The 18881-nt window shown below is 37.6% G+C and overlaps 1 protein-coding gene across 2 annotated transcripts in view; it reads right to left on the bottom strand.

Moving 5' to 3' along the window:
* Positions 1–18881, bottom strand: part of mgat5 (alpha-1,6-mannosylglycoprotein 6-beta-N-acetylglucosaminyltransferase) — a 64801-nt gene extending 45920 nt beyond the window's left edge. The window contains exons 1-3 of one of the 2 annotated variants that reach the window (XM_084415617.1): positions 18715–18881; positions 7455–7878; positions 178–345 (exon numbers count right to left, since the gene is read on the bottom strand). In XM_084415617.1, coding sequence (XP_084271743.1) covers positions 178–345; positions 7455–7695 — 409 coding nt within the window. In that variant the 5' untranslated portion in view covers positions 7696–7878; positions 18715–18881. Of the gene's footprint in view, positions 1–177; positions 346–7454; positions 8201–8240; positions 9085–18714 lie in introns of those variants that run through there. The other variant, XM_084415618.1, reaches the window with a different exon arrangement.

Below are 18881 nucleotides of genomic sequence, written 5' to 3'. Positions count from 1 at the left end.
CTACATTAACTCTCAGCTCTGTCAATACAACCTGAAACAACTCTACATCAGTGTATTGATAAACACAGATGTAGTAAAAATCAAGGAAAATTAGAAACGCTGAAATGCTCAATAGGAAGACTAACAGAAAATATATCAGTGCAAAGAGTAAAGTATGATGAGAAAGACCATCTGTACCTGCCACGTTGACTTTCTCTGGGTTGACAGGGTTCGGTCCAGGGGTCCCGGTTCCATTGGTCAGGTTAGTACTTGTGCCGTTGTATATGATATTGTCCACTTTAGACTCCAGCTTTGATAATCTCTGCATTATATTATCCAGAAGAACAGCTAGAGTCTTCTTTAGATCTGCACAAAAGAATATTATATACATATGATTAGCTAAAAGAATATAGTAGAATAAAGGCAGTCATTATTTATATATATATATATATATATATATATATATATATATATATATATATATATATATATATATATATATATATATATATATATATATATATATATATATATATATATGCAAAATATATTTTATAAAAAAATGTGAATGTTTAATAGAATTATATATAGCGAGATGCAAAACATTTGAAAAATAAGCATGTATGTATGTATGTATGTATGTATGTATGTATGCATGCATGTATGTATGCATGCATGTATGTACAGTGAGGAAAATAAGTATTTGAACACCCTGCTATTTTGCAAGTTCTCCCACTTGGAAATCATGGAGGGGTCTGAAATTGTCATCGTAGGTGCATGTCCACTGTGAGAGACATAATAAAAATAAAAAAATCCAGAAATCACAATATATGATTTTTTAACTATTTATTTGTATGATACAGCTGCAAATAAGTATTTGAACACCTGTCTATCAGCTAGAATTCTGACCCTCAAAGACCTGTTAGTCTGCTTTTAAAATGTCCACCTCCACTCCATTTATTATCCTAAATTAGATGCACCTGTTTGAGGTCGTTAGCTGCATAAAGACACCTGTCCACCCCATACAATCAGTAAGAATCCAACTACTAACATGGCCAAGACCAAAGAGCTGTCCAAAGACACTAGAGACAAAATTGTACACCTCCACAAGGCTGGAAAGGGCTACGGGGAAATTGCCAAGCAGCTTGGTGAAAAAAGGTCCACTGTTGGAGCAATCATTAGAAAATGGAAGAAGATAAACATGACTGTCAATCTCCCTCGGACTGGGGCTCCATGCAAGATCTCACCTCGTGGGGTCTCAATGATCCTAAGAAAGGTGAGAAATCAGCCCAGAACTACACGGGAGGAGCTGGTCAATGACCTGAAAAGAGCTGGGACCACCGTTTCCAAGGTTACTGTTGGTAATACACTAAGACGTCATGGTTTGAAATCAATCACGCTCAAACTCCGTGTTTCTCAGCAACAGCCCAGAAACCTGACTGATCTAGAGAAGATCTGTGTGGAGGAGTGGGCCAAAATCCCTCCTGCAGTGTGTGCAAACCTGGTGAAAAACTACAGGAAACGTTTGACCTCTCTAATTGCAAACAAAGGCTACTGTACCAAATATTAACATTGATTTTCTCAGGTGTTCAAATACTTATTTGCAGCTGTATCATACAAATAAATAGTTAAAAAAATCATACATTGTGATTTCTGGATTTTTTTTTTTAGATTATGTCTCTCACAGTGGACATGCACCTACGATGACAATTTCAGACCCCTCCATGATTTCTAAGTGGGAGAACTTGCAAAATAGCAGGGTGTTCAAATACTTATTTTCCTCACTGTATATATACACAGGCTTTTTTTTTCAAATGTTTTGCATCCGACTGAAATTTCATGAGAGCATAAATACGCAACTTATATATGCAAATATCTGTAAATAAATCCCAACACAAAGATTAGTTTTATTCTTTGATTTTTTTACTTTTTCTGCCACAAGTTTCAGACTAAGCATTTATCCATCTTGTATTCTGTACAAATAGAATAGAAAATAATAGAATAGAACAAATTTCTCATTTACATTTTTATACCCCTACACACACTTAACTGAATGAGGTCAAAACACCTTCAGCATTTCAAACAGGTTTAAATATGATTTCAGCTGAAACCCAAGCTTCCTGCAGAACAGACGGATTAAGAACCATCCATATGCTCAATAACTCAATAATCTGGAGTTTCATCTTGATAACACACTATGAAAGATGATTATGTTCAAATGCAGAGAGAGTCAGAGAGGACGAGTGAGGCGTGGAATGATCCAAATGCAATTATGAATCAGAATCCCAAGATTGATTTAGAAGAGATTGATTCTTGATTCAGTAATTCAGTTTAAATAATCCAATAAACAAGCACACCATATGTAATAAACTATAAAAATACAGAAGGAGGACGAACAAGTATCATTATTTTACCATGAAACATTTCTCCTCTTAGGAGTTCTGAGTGACAACACCTCGGCAGTTCATGGCAATTACTTGAATGAAGAACAAATATGTTGTTAAACTGATTTCCAGTGACATAATTCACCAAGCCTTAAACTACTTGTTCTTGTTTCTCACTCGCATCTCAAAAACCAAAAAAGGGAAGAAGGAAAGAAGAGAAACAATGCATCTCACAATGCATGACTAGTGAAAACTTGTCCAAACCAATCAAAATCACAGATGATCCAATTCCAATATTTCCTGCTAAATATTATTTTTCCTGCAGAAATGTCTCACATTATGAAAGTTAAACTTGTGAATGTCTTTAACTCATTTCATCTCTTTCTCTCTGGCTCAAAAAATTGTCCAAATCCGGTCGGATTTTCTCTGACAGATGGAGACAAGAGTATAATCCATATTTCTATGTCACCGAGTACCTCTACTCACAATTATGATGACGTCATGACATCATCATCACACTTCCCCAGGACTAAATCCCTCAGAGAGCAGTAAACCCTTCCGGGGGGGGGGGGGGGCTCAAGTGTCTATATCGCTGGAATCCTTGGCTCAAGGCGGACGAGACGCATGCCTCGGATTTGCTCGTCACCCTGAGAAAATTTTCGGGGATTTTCCAAAAACCTACTTTCGCGAACTAGTCCTAGGTATTTGGCCCGACCGGACCGGAACCAAACCAGTGCAGCAAGATTCTCTGGAGTCTGAATGTCAATAATTATCAAAAAAAAACACTAAAACGGCATGTTGGAAATTTTGGTTCACGGTCCCTAAGGGCCGCCAAAACGTTCCAAGTGGGAGGGGCCCCTTTTACTAAATTGGCTATAACTCGTGAACGGAACGAGATATGTTCACCAAACTCAGCACACCTGTGTGAGAGCTCATTCTGTGGTCACGTGAAAAAGGACGCGGCAACTGGCCACTTGGTGGCGCTATAACTGTTAAAAAGGTGTCAAAATGATGTATTCCTATGGCAAAATCCATGAAATGGCTGAAAGCGGCCCTCTTCCTGCCTGATTTGCATACGACCTCACAAAAATCGGGCGTGCACGCATGCGTCACGTGATCCCAAAGAAGCATTTTGTACATAGTATGTACATTTTTGACCGTATTAAAGCATTAAAATTCCATAATATGTTTGCAGAGATTTAGGAAACATTCTAACTTAAGCTCAAATACTTGTTTTTCCAAAAAAATACTCGACAACCAGTTATAATACTTTGAAATGTGAGTTTCAGACGCTGGTGTTTATTCCAGTCTTTTAAAATAGTTGAATGATTGAATGCTCGCGAAGTCAATGACAGTCAACTACTTTGAATATTATAGCATTTTGGGTATTAACATTTTGGACACTCATTTTAGGTGGCGTTTGTTCAACTCATTGACCACAGTACATTGAAAGTAAACATAACCGGAAATAAGTGAGACGTACTATTTCCAAACAGAAGTGCGTCACAAAGCTCAGTGCAAGTGGTCCATTGGGTGCGGGGGTTTATATGAATGTTTATATACAGGGAGGTGCTGCTTTGTGTACAGTGGTACAAAAAAAACAAACATAGGCTGTAAAAAAAGACAGGGCTGGATTTGTGTTTTTACCCTTCATATTACCATGGTGAGTCATATCTGACCTTACATCTCTCTTTCTCTAGCTCTCTTTCTCAATTTCACTCTCAACGGATAATACAAATTGATCTTTCGCTTCGGCCTGGTTTAATCATTTCTGGGTGTCTGTAACTCTCTCCTCACCTGTCTGTCTGTCTGTCTGTCTCACTTATTAACTGCAAATGTGATGCATTAATGGCATGCATATCCTGGAGCTTCAGCGAGACGCGATGTAGACAGGAGACAATATACCGACCAAGATTAGATTACAGAGAGCCAGATATAGATCCACATTCTAAACAAAAAGCCGCAGTTCTGGTTTACAGGAAAAGCAGAAAGTGGACCAGAATACAATACATGGACGTAAACAAACTAACTAAAGATGCAAATGTATACATAGAGACCAGATTTTTGTTTCCTTGTTTGACTGTCACTGTGCTTGAATTGAACAGGTCAAACAGGAACAGATCAGGTTGAGACAGGAATCTGTTCTTACAATGAACTAGGGATGTGACGGTGAAGAAATGTTCCCATCGGACCGTATAATCGATGTGTGAAAACACCCGTAATAAGGGAGGCTGGGGCTGGGTAGGTTTGACGCTGATGAATGCCAGTACTTGCGCATTTTACTTTCGAATTATCTGCAATTGCTTGAATGGTGGGTTCATTATTATTATTTATGACTATGTTTGCTGTTCCTTGTCTGATGAAGAGCCTGCGTGCTCGAAACGTTACCGCTATGCGATAGTTGTCTTTACAATAAATATTTTTGATAATTTTGGAGCTTAGGTGTTGCCGACTTTACTTAAATTTTTACTTGATGTTTTTTAGTCGAGCACCCTTTTGAGATTGATGTGCGTGCTTTTGTTTCATTTTTCTACACTTTCGAATTATCTGCAATTGCTTGAATGGTGGGTTCATTATTATTATTTATGACTATGTTTGCAGGATCCCTATTAGCATTAGTCTTAAATCCAAAATATCGCCAAATAGACGCTTTTACATTTCCGCCATCGTCTTGTCAGTCAGCTCGCCTCACTCTCGTCACGTGATAAATGAAATCTTGACTCCTGCTGCTGATCAGTTTTTAATTGTAGTGTCTGTTCTCTAATTGAACTACATTATTTTTATTACTATAATCTAAAGGATGGTGTCGCAGTGGGCAAGTGATGTAATTGGTGTGCGGCTGAACACCTTGCAACACCGATTATCGCAGCAAGCCTACAAAGGGCTATTAAGGGCTCCCCCCTAATAGTCAACTAAACGTTAGTTGACGAGAAGAGGCTTAGTCGACCAAAATTGTATTAGTCAAAACAAAAAACAAAAAAAACTCCACAGAAAGTGGCGAAGTCACGCAGTTCGTGAGGGCCAGATCGTTAACGGGGATATACTATAATTTCCTTGACATTACAGTACGTCGGGTAGGAAATCATAACGTTCTCCTATCATCCATCCCCCTTAAATATGGCTTATCATTTGAAACATGTAAGTAGTAGCAAATTAACTTGGCCGCTTGGTCTAAGGTTAACCTAGGGATGTCAAACTCAGTTCCAAAGTTTAGCCCCACCCCCTGCTTCAACAGACATACCTGTAGTTTTCAAATAAGCCTGAAGGACTTGATTAGCTGAATCAGTTGTGTTTAATTAGGGTTGAGATAAACTCCTTTGTTTGACACCCCTGACCTTGATAAAAGGTTGAATAAACAATATTGGATCTTCTGAAACACCACCATAGACCCATTTTATCTACCAAGTGAAAACCGCAATTACAAACCCAAAATACAAATAAACTCTATTTTACTGTGTCTAAATACATAAACAATGAAAGACTCATTTTAAAGCAAAAATGTATTTAGACATCACAACATTATAATGTACAATTTGCTAAATGTATATTGCTTTTGAGATTTGCCAAAGATTTTTGCAAAAACAAATGTTGAGATCATACAATAATTATCAGACCCCCTGCAACGCCATCACGGATCCCCTGTTGATGACCCCTGCCTTGAGAAAATAAGTACTTCCTCCTCACACTGGTTGAGTTACCTCTAATAGCACGGGCCTTAATTAGCAATAACCAACCGACTAAGGCATTTGTTGCTGATAATGTTACATAGCAACATCTTACACGTCTGACATTTCACCTGCTGGAGCACGGTATGCTATCAGGGTCAACTCTCCTACACGAGAAACCCAAGTTTACTTGCGCCAAGTTTCTTGAACCCGGTAAATACAACAACAAATTGCGACTTCATCTGTAAAAGAAGCTGTTTAGTGCAAGAAACGGTGGGCGTATTGTTTGCAAGAAGTGTGGTGTGTGTCTTTGCTTCTGGATCGATAGTCATCCGTGGGCCGTAATGAGGCCTCTTGCCCAACGGAGCGCCTCTATTAGCGGCATGAATAAGTTATCGACGGCTGTGTTCTGAGAGAAGGGCTAAAACAGACACCGTCACAGCTTTCTTCTGCTTAAGAACGATGAGATTGTCTCTATAAACATTGATTGTTATGGTTGCGGCCCATCACAAATGCGACTTCTGCATGGCATCGCTTCTCAGCTGCAGCCTCAGGTCATCATGGGAGCTAAATATAGGTTAAAACATGCAGTGGAAGAAAACAAAAAATGCAAGACTAAGCCAGAGGAGTTATAACAAGCCGTAGTACTGCAGCAATGCAGCAGCCGTGTCAAATAATGCGGCTGATATGAAACTTCAAACTCACTGCTGGATGCAAATTTCATAACTGCAGTGTTACCATCTCCCGCAGTATCTTGGATTCCTGCACCTTTTCTTTATAGTACAGCTCTCTATTCCTAACTTCTATTGCAAGCGGTAGATGAAAGTAGGTTCATCGATTGCGACTGACCAAAAAGATCTTCAACGTTCCCAAACAAAAAATTAGAAATACCAGCGATGAGATGTCAACTAAGAAATGAATTGTATGATTGCAATTCTCAGTTATTCAGGTCATAATAGAATGTTATAGTAGATGTAGATAAAGTAGATTTACTTCTATGACTCAAAATGTTCACAGCTCATTCAGGTTGCTTCAACGGTTGTGACTGACGATGAAGATCTTCAAAGTTTCCAAATAAACAAAAAAGAAATATGAATGCGAGATGTCATCTATGAAACTCTGTGGTCAAAATTTACATCAATACATCAAGAATGGATGAGAATGGATGATTTGTTTTATTTTTTAATTGCGAATATCGCAATCTTGCGATTACAATTCTTAGTTATACAGGTTATAGTACAGTAGAATGTTCTAGAAGATGTATTCTGGTTAACTGGATGCATTTCTGTACTTCAAGATGTTCACCACTCGTTCCAGCGGCTTCATCGGTTGTGACTAGCAATGAAGATCTTTGACATTCCCAAACAAAGAGCAAATACGAAACTTACTAGACAGAATGCGATTTCGAATACAGCTAAGGACTCACCGTATGCCGTCATGGTGCCTACGTAGGGTCCGTCCATCACGCTCTGGTTCTCCTCAGCGAGGGCTTTGATATATCGCTTGCTGAGATCCAATATCTGCATGCGTAGCTGCGCGCTGCTTTCGTGGGTCGCCCTCTGCTGGATTGTGAAATGAAGCAGCATCATCCCCCAAATGAAACCGAAACTCACAAGGAAGAATCCCAGCTTTTGGGAGGACAACTTCCACAAGTACACAGAGCCCATGGCGAGGAAGTTCGTTTGAGTGTGTGGAGTGTGTGTGCAAATCAGGATGAGTTGAGTCTCATGGTGCTCAGGGGGGCGTGGTCTCTAGTCTTTTTTTTCCTCACTGCAGTCCATTCCTTTTAGCTCAAGCTGTCAATCACACCAGATGACACGCCCACCAGAAGCTCCATCGCAATGAAGACACTGGGAGAAAAAACAAACACGAAAAGTCAAAATTAGCATAAAGGCAAGGCCAACATTTTTGCATTTTTGTTGTAAAGTTTTTGAATTGGTGGACAATAAAATGGGTCAAAAAAAGAAGAGTCGTATCTAAAAACTACATCTACAAACTACATAAATACTTGGAGGTGGACTTGACTTAGGCCAGTAAGAAACAACCCAGAAGACCCTAGCAACCATTCAAAAAGTCTGAGTGACCACCCAAAAGACCCAAGAAGTGACCCTAGGAAACACCCAAAAGACCCTAATAAGACCTCTAACAAGCACTCTGATGACCTAGATGATCCTAACAACCACCCAAAGACCCAAGAAATGACCAAGATGACCCTAGCAACCACTCAAATGACCCAAGAAATGACCAGGATGACCCTAACAAGAAGACCTAGCAAGAAACAATCCAGATAACTGTGGCAATAGTATACAAAGGAAACTATTTTGTTTCACCTGTGCTGCCAGGCAATGCGACTACAACGGTGACATCATAATGGATGACCACATAACCAGGCTCACAATACAGTCTCTAGTGTATCACATTGTTGTGGGATTAAACGGAGACTGTTTCAACAGACGTAACAGACCGTGCGGTGGCATTTCAATGAGGGGATCAAGTCAAAGCAAAGGATGAGAATGTTAAAGTAAACCTCGCCTGAAAGGCTTTCAGAGAATGAAAGACAAATAGGTATTTGATGAACACAAATATACTTGTTTGTATATGGGGCATAGACTTAAATATAGTCAGCAGAAGGGTATGCCACTGACATAATACGGGCACAAAGGCTGAATACACACCATCTGTGTAACCAGTTTTAGAAATGTTGCCCAATCACTTCACTCTTCTTTCAGACCTACTATAAGTGACCTTTGATATTTTCTAAGTAACAAGCCACTCAATGTCAAGGCATGACGCAGTTATTACAAACCTATCAAAATTACTGTAATGCACACCCTTGGGTGACAGGATTAAAGTTATAACCTAAATAGTTGCAGCTTACAGCTCTAGGATGATATTGTCATTAGCCTAAAAGAGCAGTCACATTTACTGTTGCTCTGTGAAATTTCATGAGTAAAATTTCAACAGGAATCCATGGTTCAGGAGCTTCGTATAATGAGCGAAATCTGCAAGAGGAAAATTTTCGCCCTGTTCAAGAATTTGCCGCGCTGACCGACAGAAAGCTGTTTGGTTTAAAAGTGACTTCTCTCTGAGTTGTGCTTCATACATCACTACGCTATTGACAAGGGAAAAGAAACCCATTTTTACGCAATATTTTGCTTAAATTTCGCTAAAGTGTGATATTGCCAAAAAAGCATGATATTGTAACTAATATAAACATAGTCGAAGCTCAGCCAATCAAACTATTCATTCTGCGTATCCATTTTTTTTTACAATCCAATAGGAGTAAAATGTACATATATGAATGTTATTAACAATATAGCTGCAAGCAACAATTATCGGGGCCAGGCGCAAGAAGACATGCCAACATGGCTGGGAGTGTCAGACCAACTGCAGCAAGGAGCAATTAAAGACATTTTAAGATGATTTTAGGCAAAATAGCTGATTAATAATACAGTAACTAAAAATTATTTAATGGATTATCACTTTCAACCAATAGGTGGCGCAGTTATGAAATTGATGTGATGTGGTCAGAGTGAAGTGACAATGACACACACAAAGTTTGGTGTCAATATGTCAAGGCATTGCAGATATAAAGCCTGAATAGTCCTTTTGCCATCATACCTCAACTTTGCTGCTGCCGTATATGAAAACGGTTTCGTCTATTAACACGAAGCGGCACAGTCTGGAGATGATACGATTCGATTTTGGTGAAAATTGGACAAACAGTCTAGGAGGAGTTTGAAAAAGTAGGTATTGAATCAAAATCAAGATGGCGGACAGGAAGTTCGGTCAAATACGGCAAACTTGGTATCTATGTTCTCGGCGTGACCCAAGAAATCTATTAAGACCAGTGTCATTACAATAGGCAGATTTATTCAAAAGTTATTTGCATTTTTGGAAATTTTGTTAATCTCAAAATCTTTAGAGTATCTTCAGGGCATGGTGCTGATGGCACATACTGAGTTTCATAATGTTACACCAATGCATTTGTTAAGTATAGCATTTTATACCACAATACTGTATTGAAGTCAATGGCAATTTCATGTTTTGTTCTATTATAGCGCCAACTAGAGGCACAAGCACATACTTTTTTTTATGTGTTCTCATAGTGAGCCCATACATGTGTGTGTCAAATTTGGTGAAAATATCTAATTTCGTTTCGGAGTTATAGATATTTATATGTTCATAAACATAAAAAATGACCCACACCTGACTTTGTTTGCATTTTCTTGCCACTTACTATTGATATTTTGACATTTGGGCATTAGCATGTAGACAACGACCTATGTTTTCAAACTTCCTACGGTGGTTTCGTCTCGATCGGTCTAACGGTTTCGAAGATATTGGCAAATGTTTTTCAAGCGCTAAATCACAACGTTACACAATCAGTAAGGTGAAACCTAGCATGTTTGGTATCGTTGGACTCGGAAAGGATTCAGGAACCTAAGGAGATGACTCCCGTGAAAATAAGTCAACCACAGCCAGAGTTATAAGCATTTGAAAATTTAATTTTGCCACTAGGTGGCACTGGTTCGAAACTTCTCAGGCTCCTTCAGGGCATCGTATTGATGACCCATACCGAGTTTCGTAATGATACATTCATGCGTTCATAAAATACAGCTTTTTGGTACAAAATTCTAAATGGTCGATATGGGAAAATTGGATATCAGTCGACTTGGCATGACGCCCTGAATCTAACGAGACCACTTTTATGATTTTTGGACAAATCGTTCAGAAGTTATAAGCAAAAATAGCCATTTTTCGTCTCTCCGGACCAGTAGTTGGCACTGTGCCGAAAAGCAGCATGTCGCCTCAGGTCATGCTTGTGATGACATGTACCAAGTTTGGTCTGAATGCGATAAAGCGTTGCGGAGATATAGACTTAAGTCTGTTTTCGCAAGCGCTACGTAAAATTAGTTTGCGCGGTATTCAAGAACGGTTTGACGAATCAACTTGAATTTCATAACTTTTTGTTGGCATGGTCTGAAATTGATCTGGTTACATTTTCTTGAAAATCGGAGCAACCGTCTAGGACGAGTTTGATAAAGTATGTTTTTCAAAAAATTCTAAATGGCGGAAACATTTTCATGATGGAAAATGACATCACTGGGTGCAATCGAATCGGCTTGAAATTGAATTTTGTTTCTAGCCGTTAAGGTTCAAAAGTTATTAGCATAAACATGAGTACAACTTTGGACAGTTGGTGGCGCTAGAGGGATTGAGTTAGAGACTCCAAATTTGCTATGGTGACTGTTCAGAGTGTCCTCTATCAGTGTGCCAAATTTCATAACTTTCCCGCAAGAGGTTCTATGGGCTGCCATAGACTTCCATAAGGAAGAAGAAGAAACGGAAGAAGAAGAAGAAGAATGCCAACGATTTCAAGAGGTGCCTACACACTTTCAGTGCTTGGCCCCTAATTATTTGCTTATAATTATTTGCTTACACAACTTAAAGGTATAGCGGAGGATCTTTCCGAATTTTAGATAAGACCCGCCCTCTCTACTTTTTGAATAAATATGATTGATTCACCAGAATGATTGACAATTAGGAGGACCAATAGTATAGGTGATCCACCCGGAAGTAAAAAATCCTCCGCTATACCTTTAAAAAAAACAAGTTGTGAATACACACAACTAGAAAATTCACGTGTTATTTAATTTACTTGCGAAATTTACTAAGTGAAAATTGTTTCTACACAAAATTTCAGTCGACAGAACTATAAAACTTTAAGAACTGTCATCGCCAGGCATCGTTTGACGAAAGAGAATAACACGCACATTTCGCTTTAAAGGCAGAACAACTCAAAAATCAATTATTCACAGGTGGTCGAAGTGTCTAATAAAACACAAAAAGATAAGGGAGCAAGGGGGAGTTTCATAATGTGGTCATAAAATACAACAAAAAGAGAAAGACTTTCAAGTTTATCTTTTAATGCTATAAAAAGGACTGTACTAAAGTATAGTCACAGTTCAAGTATGCACACACACATCAGCATGGTAAAATCCTTCACAACAACTGCCTTTCTTTGCCAAACAGACACGTCGGATGACATGTCATGTCATCAACCCACATGCAACCTCCCACACACTCTCTCCCTAATGTATACTGTTGAACAAAATATCAATGAATCTTAGATACAATTATCAAACAAATGCTTCAATATGAATCACAAAAACAGAAAACCTAAAAATCTACACTACAGCGGACGTGCATAGCGGTAAACCAGAATGCATTTAGAAAAAAGCAACAAAGAGATGCCACATGACCACAAAGAAACCAGGTCAAGACCTATTTTTCCATTAGGTTAACAAATCTTACTAAATCTGATACTGGTGTGTAGTAGGGGTAGATACAACTCCCAAGGCAAAACACATAAATACAAAAATACCCTAACTCATATCACATCACATTTAATAATTACTGAACAATGACTAGTGTCTCAGAAAAAGTATACATTACATCATTTGCTGCTAAAATTATGTTTAAGAAGGTTCCACCCTTCTATTGTTATGTCGGTATTAAGAGTAGGTGTAACTTTATTATGTTTTACTATTGTGGTTTTACAGAATAGCAACAAATACTTATTGGTCACTTTTAACTTTTAAAAGTTAACTTATCCACAGATGTATATGTCTGTTCAAGTATTGCTACAAAGTACTGTTGATAAAATATAAATAGAATTAATTCGATAGTTTAAAATAGGACAAAGCATAACATAGGATGTTTTGTAATTGTTACTCGACAAACTTGAGTGAACTGTATAAAGTCTTGCAAGAAAATAAATGTGAAAAATTACTAGATGTGTGCAAAACTACTTAATTTTACGCTTTTAATAGATATATTTAATATATACAAATATCTATTAAATATAATTATAATGTATTATATTATACTGATGTATAATTTGTAATTACAGGCATGCAAATATTCTTTTTGAAAAAAAAAAAAATGAAAAAAAAATATCTTCCAGAGAGGAGAAGATAATATTGAAAATACTTTTGACCTTTGTACACACTACCTGGAGATAAGCAAACATATTTTGTAATCTTATACAGTGCTATCTGGGCTTGAACGCCTCTAACAGAATTTCTCAATTTCCTCATGATCATATTAAAACTATTCTGTTGCACATAATGCACATGTAAATAAAAAGCAGAACCTTTTTTTTTACATTTGCTCAAATTATGTATAACCGAACGACGGAGACATAATTATTAATCTACATAAACAAATGCATCGGCAAACACAAGGCCGAACTTTAGCTCTCAAATTCGGTTTAGTTGATTCTTTGCCAGACTTTGAATTGAATAATTTTCCCGATCAGGTAAATTATCTATTTGGAATTACTTGGAATTACGACATTGTTAGAACCTCCACAAACTCACATCCTCTTTCTTTGGAATTCAAGGTATCTTGCATCAAGACTGATACGACAGTTTTCTCCAGTGTGAAAATGCTGCCCTGAAAAGTACAACATTCTACAGCTTTAGAGGAAACCTGCAGGGCGCAAGTGCCTGAAATAGAGTGGTACAGCATTCACAGAGAAGTGCCTTTTGCCTCGGAAACTTACGCAACCATAGGACGGCTATGGGAAAATGCCTATGAATAATTTACAATAGGCAGTAATGTTTTGAACAGTAGTTGGTCAAAGAGGTTATTGAACAGTACTGAGAACACTCAAAAAATTTAAGTTCAGCCAACTTGAGTGGTCAACACGCTCAAAAACTTTAAAGTACTTAAGTAAAGTACTCTAGTAGCTGCAAATTAGTGATTAAATTTGCAAATGATAGGCCTAGGTGTTATTGCTACTCAGATACTAAAACTTTGCCCACATTTTAATTAAATTCTATGATCAAATTATGCAAATCTTTTCCCAAGAACTGATACTAAAGTACTTTAGTGGTTGCAATTAAGTCCTGATAAAATTTGCACATGCAAGGTGTTATTACGACTCAAACTACTAAAACTTTGCCATCGTCTTAATGAAATTCTATAATAAAATGACTGATTTTTTCAGTCATCTTAATTTGATCAAAATTAAGAAAAATATTCAATACTATATCCTACAAATTCCAGCTCTAAGGATTCCTTTTAACTGCGAATCAAGTAAATATTGGCAACTAAAGTAAATATTCGAGATATCATCAGTTAAAATATTCAATGTTAGCACAGTGCAAATATACACTCAGGTTGTACTTAAACATCACAAGTAGTTTTTTTATGTAACTTACTGTTCTTTCTAATGAAATTTTATAAGACTATGTACTATATATTTTTATTTGTATTCTGGTTAACTCATTTTAATTTGATTACCGACTGCATGGAATCTTGCATGTTTACTGAATAAACATTGCTATAATATATACCTGATATCATCTGTGAATGTTAACACAGTTAACACAGCCTACAAAACTAATTACACTGTGTTTGTGCTTAAACATCACAAGGAGGCGAGTATAGTAAAATGTAGTGCGGTTAACATTTCAGGATTTGTTGATTTAGGATTGCAATATAGGCCTAACCTTAGTTCACAAGTAGTGTATTTAAAGTACATAATGATGAGGCAGCCAAAACATCAACAAAAAAAAAACAAAAAAAAGTACTTGCAATTTTTATTTTATTTTCATATTTTAGTATTTACTACACAGCTCTTCCTGTTAGTCTTACCTCAGGTTTTTCATGCAAGTATTTTTTTATTTATTTTTTTGGCAAAAAAACAACATGAACAGGTTGATCCAGTCACTGATGCCAGAAACCTTCTCAAAGAAATTAACTATATCTTTCAAAGACTTTCAAATAAATAAGCACATACTGATCTCATTAAAAGAGTTTTTATAAAACTACGCTGTTAATAATAGGCTAAGACATTACCAATGCATGGAACATGCTATCCACACTGGAACATGCCTTTAGAACATTCTAAATCATGCTAATAACATTCTAGAACAGTTAAGTAAAAATATACATTGCGCATTTAAAATTTACAGTATTTCTCTTCTGGTAAAATGAAACAAAACAAAATGATGACATCATCCTGAACTACACAGCTTTTTGTCCAATCAAACGCTCTTCAGAATAAAAATGGCCCAACTCTAGAAAATACACATTGCGCATTTAAAATTTACAGTCTTTGGCACCGATCACACCTGACGCGTTTTTTTTGCGCCTTTTGTCGATTGGTTTCCTATGGCAGTGAGCGTTCTGCGCGTTGTTTATGCGCCACAGGCGCCTCGCGTTTTACCGCCTGCCGCGCCTCGCGTTTTTGCAGTTGAAAAAAAAGCAACTCCGAGCAGAAAAAGCGCCTGACATCATCGCGTTTTTTTCCACCGTCCAATCGAATGAATGGAGAGGCGGGCCTTCCGTTGTAGTGATGAAAGCTACAGTTGCTTTGAACGCCCGAAGAGTGCGATGATGGAGGATAAACTTGTGGTGCTCTCGCGGGTTACCAGAAGCTTAACGACTTCATGAACTGTAACTAACACAATGTTAACAGAAAGTAAATAAAGTTAATAAAAGGTTGATTTGACGTTTACTCGACTGACAGGACAGCTGTTTCGGTGGTTGCCTGGCAACATAAAAAACTCAGCGCACTGCTCGTTCTGTGTGATGGGGCAGCGCTGTGCGCCTCGCGTTTTCGAACCTGAAAAACGCGTTAGGTGTGATCGGGGCCTTTCTCTTCTGGGAAAATGAAACAAAAATATTGATGACATCATCCTGCTCTACACAGCTTTTTGTCCAATCACATGCTCTTTATAATAAAAATGTCCCAACTCTAGTAAATACACAAGAATGAAAGCTACGCTTGTAATTTCATGGCTTTCAAGTTAAGATCTGACAAGTTTACTAACTGAAATCGCCATTGGTTAATAAACATATAATTTAGGATTTTAGTATTTAGACGTTTCTGTAATATGGCCCCAAGGCACGGGTCGGATAACATCCTAGAAAAACATTAAACTACAGAACACAGACAGGATGTTTTTAAAGGAGCTTCAGCCAGAACATTGCAACTGATTTCTGACAGCCAAACACACCAAGGGTTGATCCCAGTGAGCGAGCCCTTTACTCCGGGCAAAAAAAAAGGCCTTTTCCACATGCCGGTGAAATGAGGCCTGCTGTCAGAGCAATTCTCTTGAGGAAATTTTCTGAATTTGTGAAATATGTTTTGTTCGATACAAAAAAAAAAAAAAACGGTTAGTGTCAGAAACATAGGTTCAGAAGTCTTCCATTACATAATTAAAAATTACACGTTTTTTAAGAGAAAGCTATTGGCTTTCCAATGTAACTGCCAAAGTAATGCATTTTGGGGCATGTAGTTTTAAATCCACCAAGGGAAAACAGGTTCTGAAAAAATTTGAAGGGGTGTTTTTTGTTGCTGTTGCTGTTGCTGTTGATCAGGTTTTTGTTGTTGTTGCTGTTGATCAGGTTCTCTAGACAACGTTAAAGGGTGACTCTCGCCAAAATGCAAATTAGGGTCTTTTTGTGGATCTACCTGAGGCAAACTTTCGTTTAAAAGCATAATCAGAATGGAAACGCCACTTTTCAGTTTGACCGTATTCTCGTTTTCGGTCAAACTGCCTTTTGAATGGGAGAGCTTGCGGCACAACTATGATAGCATCAATAAATGTCAACTAAACTTAAAATGGATATCAAAACAATGGCCAACTGACAGTGTCTTGTAAATGCCTGTGGTGAAAACCAGGAACACAACATAACTAGGTAATGTGGCTCATTCTGATTGGATGACATGTCATTTCCCCAACTTAAAACACATCAAACCTCCTAAACTGGTGAAACAGTCAATCTTCTCACACCTGGAAATCAGTCGCTATTTCACCTCGTGCAACCCACACATCCGTTCCACAAATTAGCTCGCATAAAGCTTCTCTTATACAGGTTTAAGAGGTTTGAACATAAAGAATGCATTGTGAAGTACAGCAAAGAGGGCGGAAAAGTAGCCCGCGCAGTCGAGACGGAGGCAATATTGACTTGAAATTAATGGCCAAGGTCAACTGCTTTGATACCACAGATTACAGATACTGTACTGATGGTCTATTTACAGGCCATCACATGCCAGATTAAGCGCAGTCCAAGAAGAGGAAGTTATAAAGATGTACAGCAATAAATAACTTTTTAAGAACATTTCTGGGCCTGATACAACATGGGCATTGTGCCTCCTCACTATCTCAGTGTTTCTCCAACCCGTGAGGTCAACTCATTTAGACATTTGGTGTTCTGAGGAAAGCTATAATAGCAATTACTTTTGCACACAATTAAGGCTTATGGAGTTGAACAAATCCTTAACCTCAAGTATTAAACTTTGTCAAGTATTAAATTTCATGCCACTATGGACATGAATAATACAGTATAATTAATAGCCAAGAACTGAATCTGAGCATATTTTCACTTTGTATCTCAACAGCCATAAAAATTATCGACAAGTACGCACCAACAATGGAAATTGATGGGGTAAGTGCAAAACTGTGACTTTGAAGTGATTAAACATTGGCTGACATTGTTGGAAATACACCAGATTACTGTCTTTCTGTGTGGTGGGATAGAAGACTAAACATCAATCATTACAGTTATAAAACAAACACTGCACACATTATTAAATTTATGCAGTGTGTTCAGTGAAACCCAGATAAAGATAATAAAGTAATCAATTATGCAGAACTCGCAGTTATTCTTCATAACTGACAATGGCATATCAAAAACCTCTGTACTAGCCTAGCTTACGCTCTAACTGTGGTCTATATGCTTTATGAATTGGTACTTCTAGGACTCAACCCTAAAACCTTCTGTTTGACACATCAGCTTTTTAACTACTACACCGAACAACTCCAGAATTACAATTAAACCATTTTTAATAACTATATCAATAGCAGACCAAACTTAATAAAGCTTAATTGCTAAATGCCTAGGCTTGCAATCCAAAGGTTGTAGGTTTGAACCCCATAAGGTTGATCCGATCACCACTTTACCCTTGAGCAAGACACTTAATCTCAGGTTATCCCATAATACAATTTTAAAGAATTACTATGCTTGTACCATGAACTTAATTTTCAACCATTGTAACTACATGATTATCAAGTTCAAATACATACAATGTCCTCCAAGGTACTTCAAATTATACAATAACGTGTAAAAATGCAATAGTAGTTTGTTGTATGTGTACATTTACAAAAAATACAACCTGCTCATCAGTATGTGCATATTAACAACAAAAGTACAAACTGCGTATCAATGTACCATAGTATTTTAATGTAATGTACCATACGAACACAACATACGTTACGTATAAAAGAATACTGAAAAGTACCATGACTGTTTGGACGTGGTATTATGGAACTTGTCTTTTAAACAAGTACCTTGGAGTACAATGTCAATAGTAGCCTACATGAATTTCAATGCAATGGTATAGCCTACATCAAAGTACGATGGTATCACCATCACTTTACGACATAAAAGCCACATTGTGTTCCTGTAAGGGTTATTTGTAAATTTATAATCAAATCACTGATAAAACACCTAATGTATTTGTGATCGATAGATTTGAGTGTATGAATAACACAAATAAAGACGTATTACACATATGCGCGTGTTCCGCAGTGGACTGCAGCGCACCAAACGCGCCCCGCTTTCATTTCATACGCGTTTATAAGGCAACCCAAGCAAACACTCACCTGATTAAAGATTTAACGTTATGATATGGATGTTAAAGGCTGTAGAAAAGCCGGTGTAAGCTCTGTGATCGGAGTCGGTGTGGTTCCAGGCACCTGACAACGGTCTGTGTGTTTCGTTTCGCTGTCTGATCACATTCAACACAAAGAGCGTCGACGCACAGGAGACC

This window comes from Rutilus rutilus (genome assembly GCF_951802725.1).
Source record: "Rutilus rutilus genome assembly, chromosome: 8".
NCBI lineage: Eukaryota > Metazoa > Chordata > Actinopteri > Cypriniformes > Leuciscidae > Rutilus > Rutilus rutilus.
Note: the sequence above shows the minus strand (reverse complement) of the source record. Positions and strands in the feature narration are given on the sequence as shown.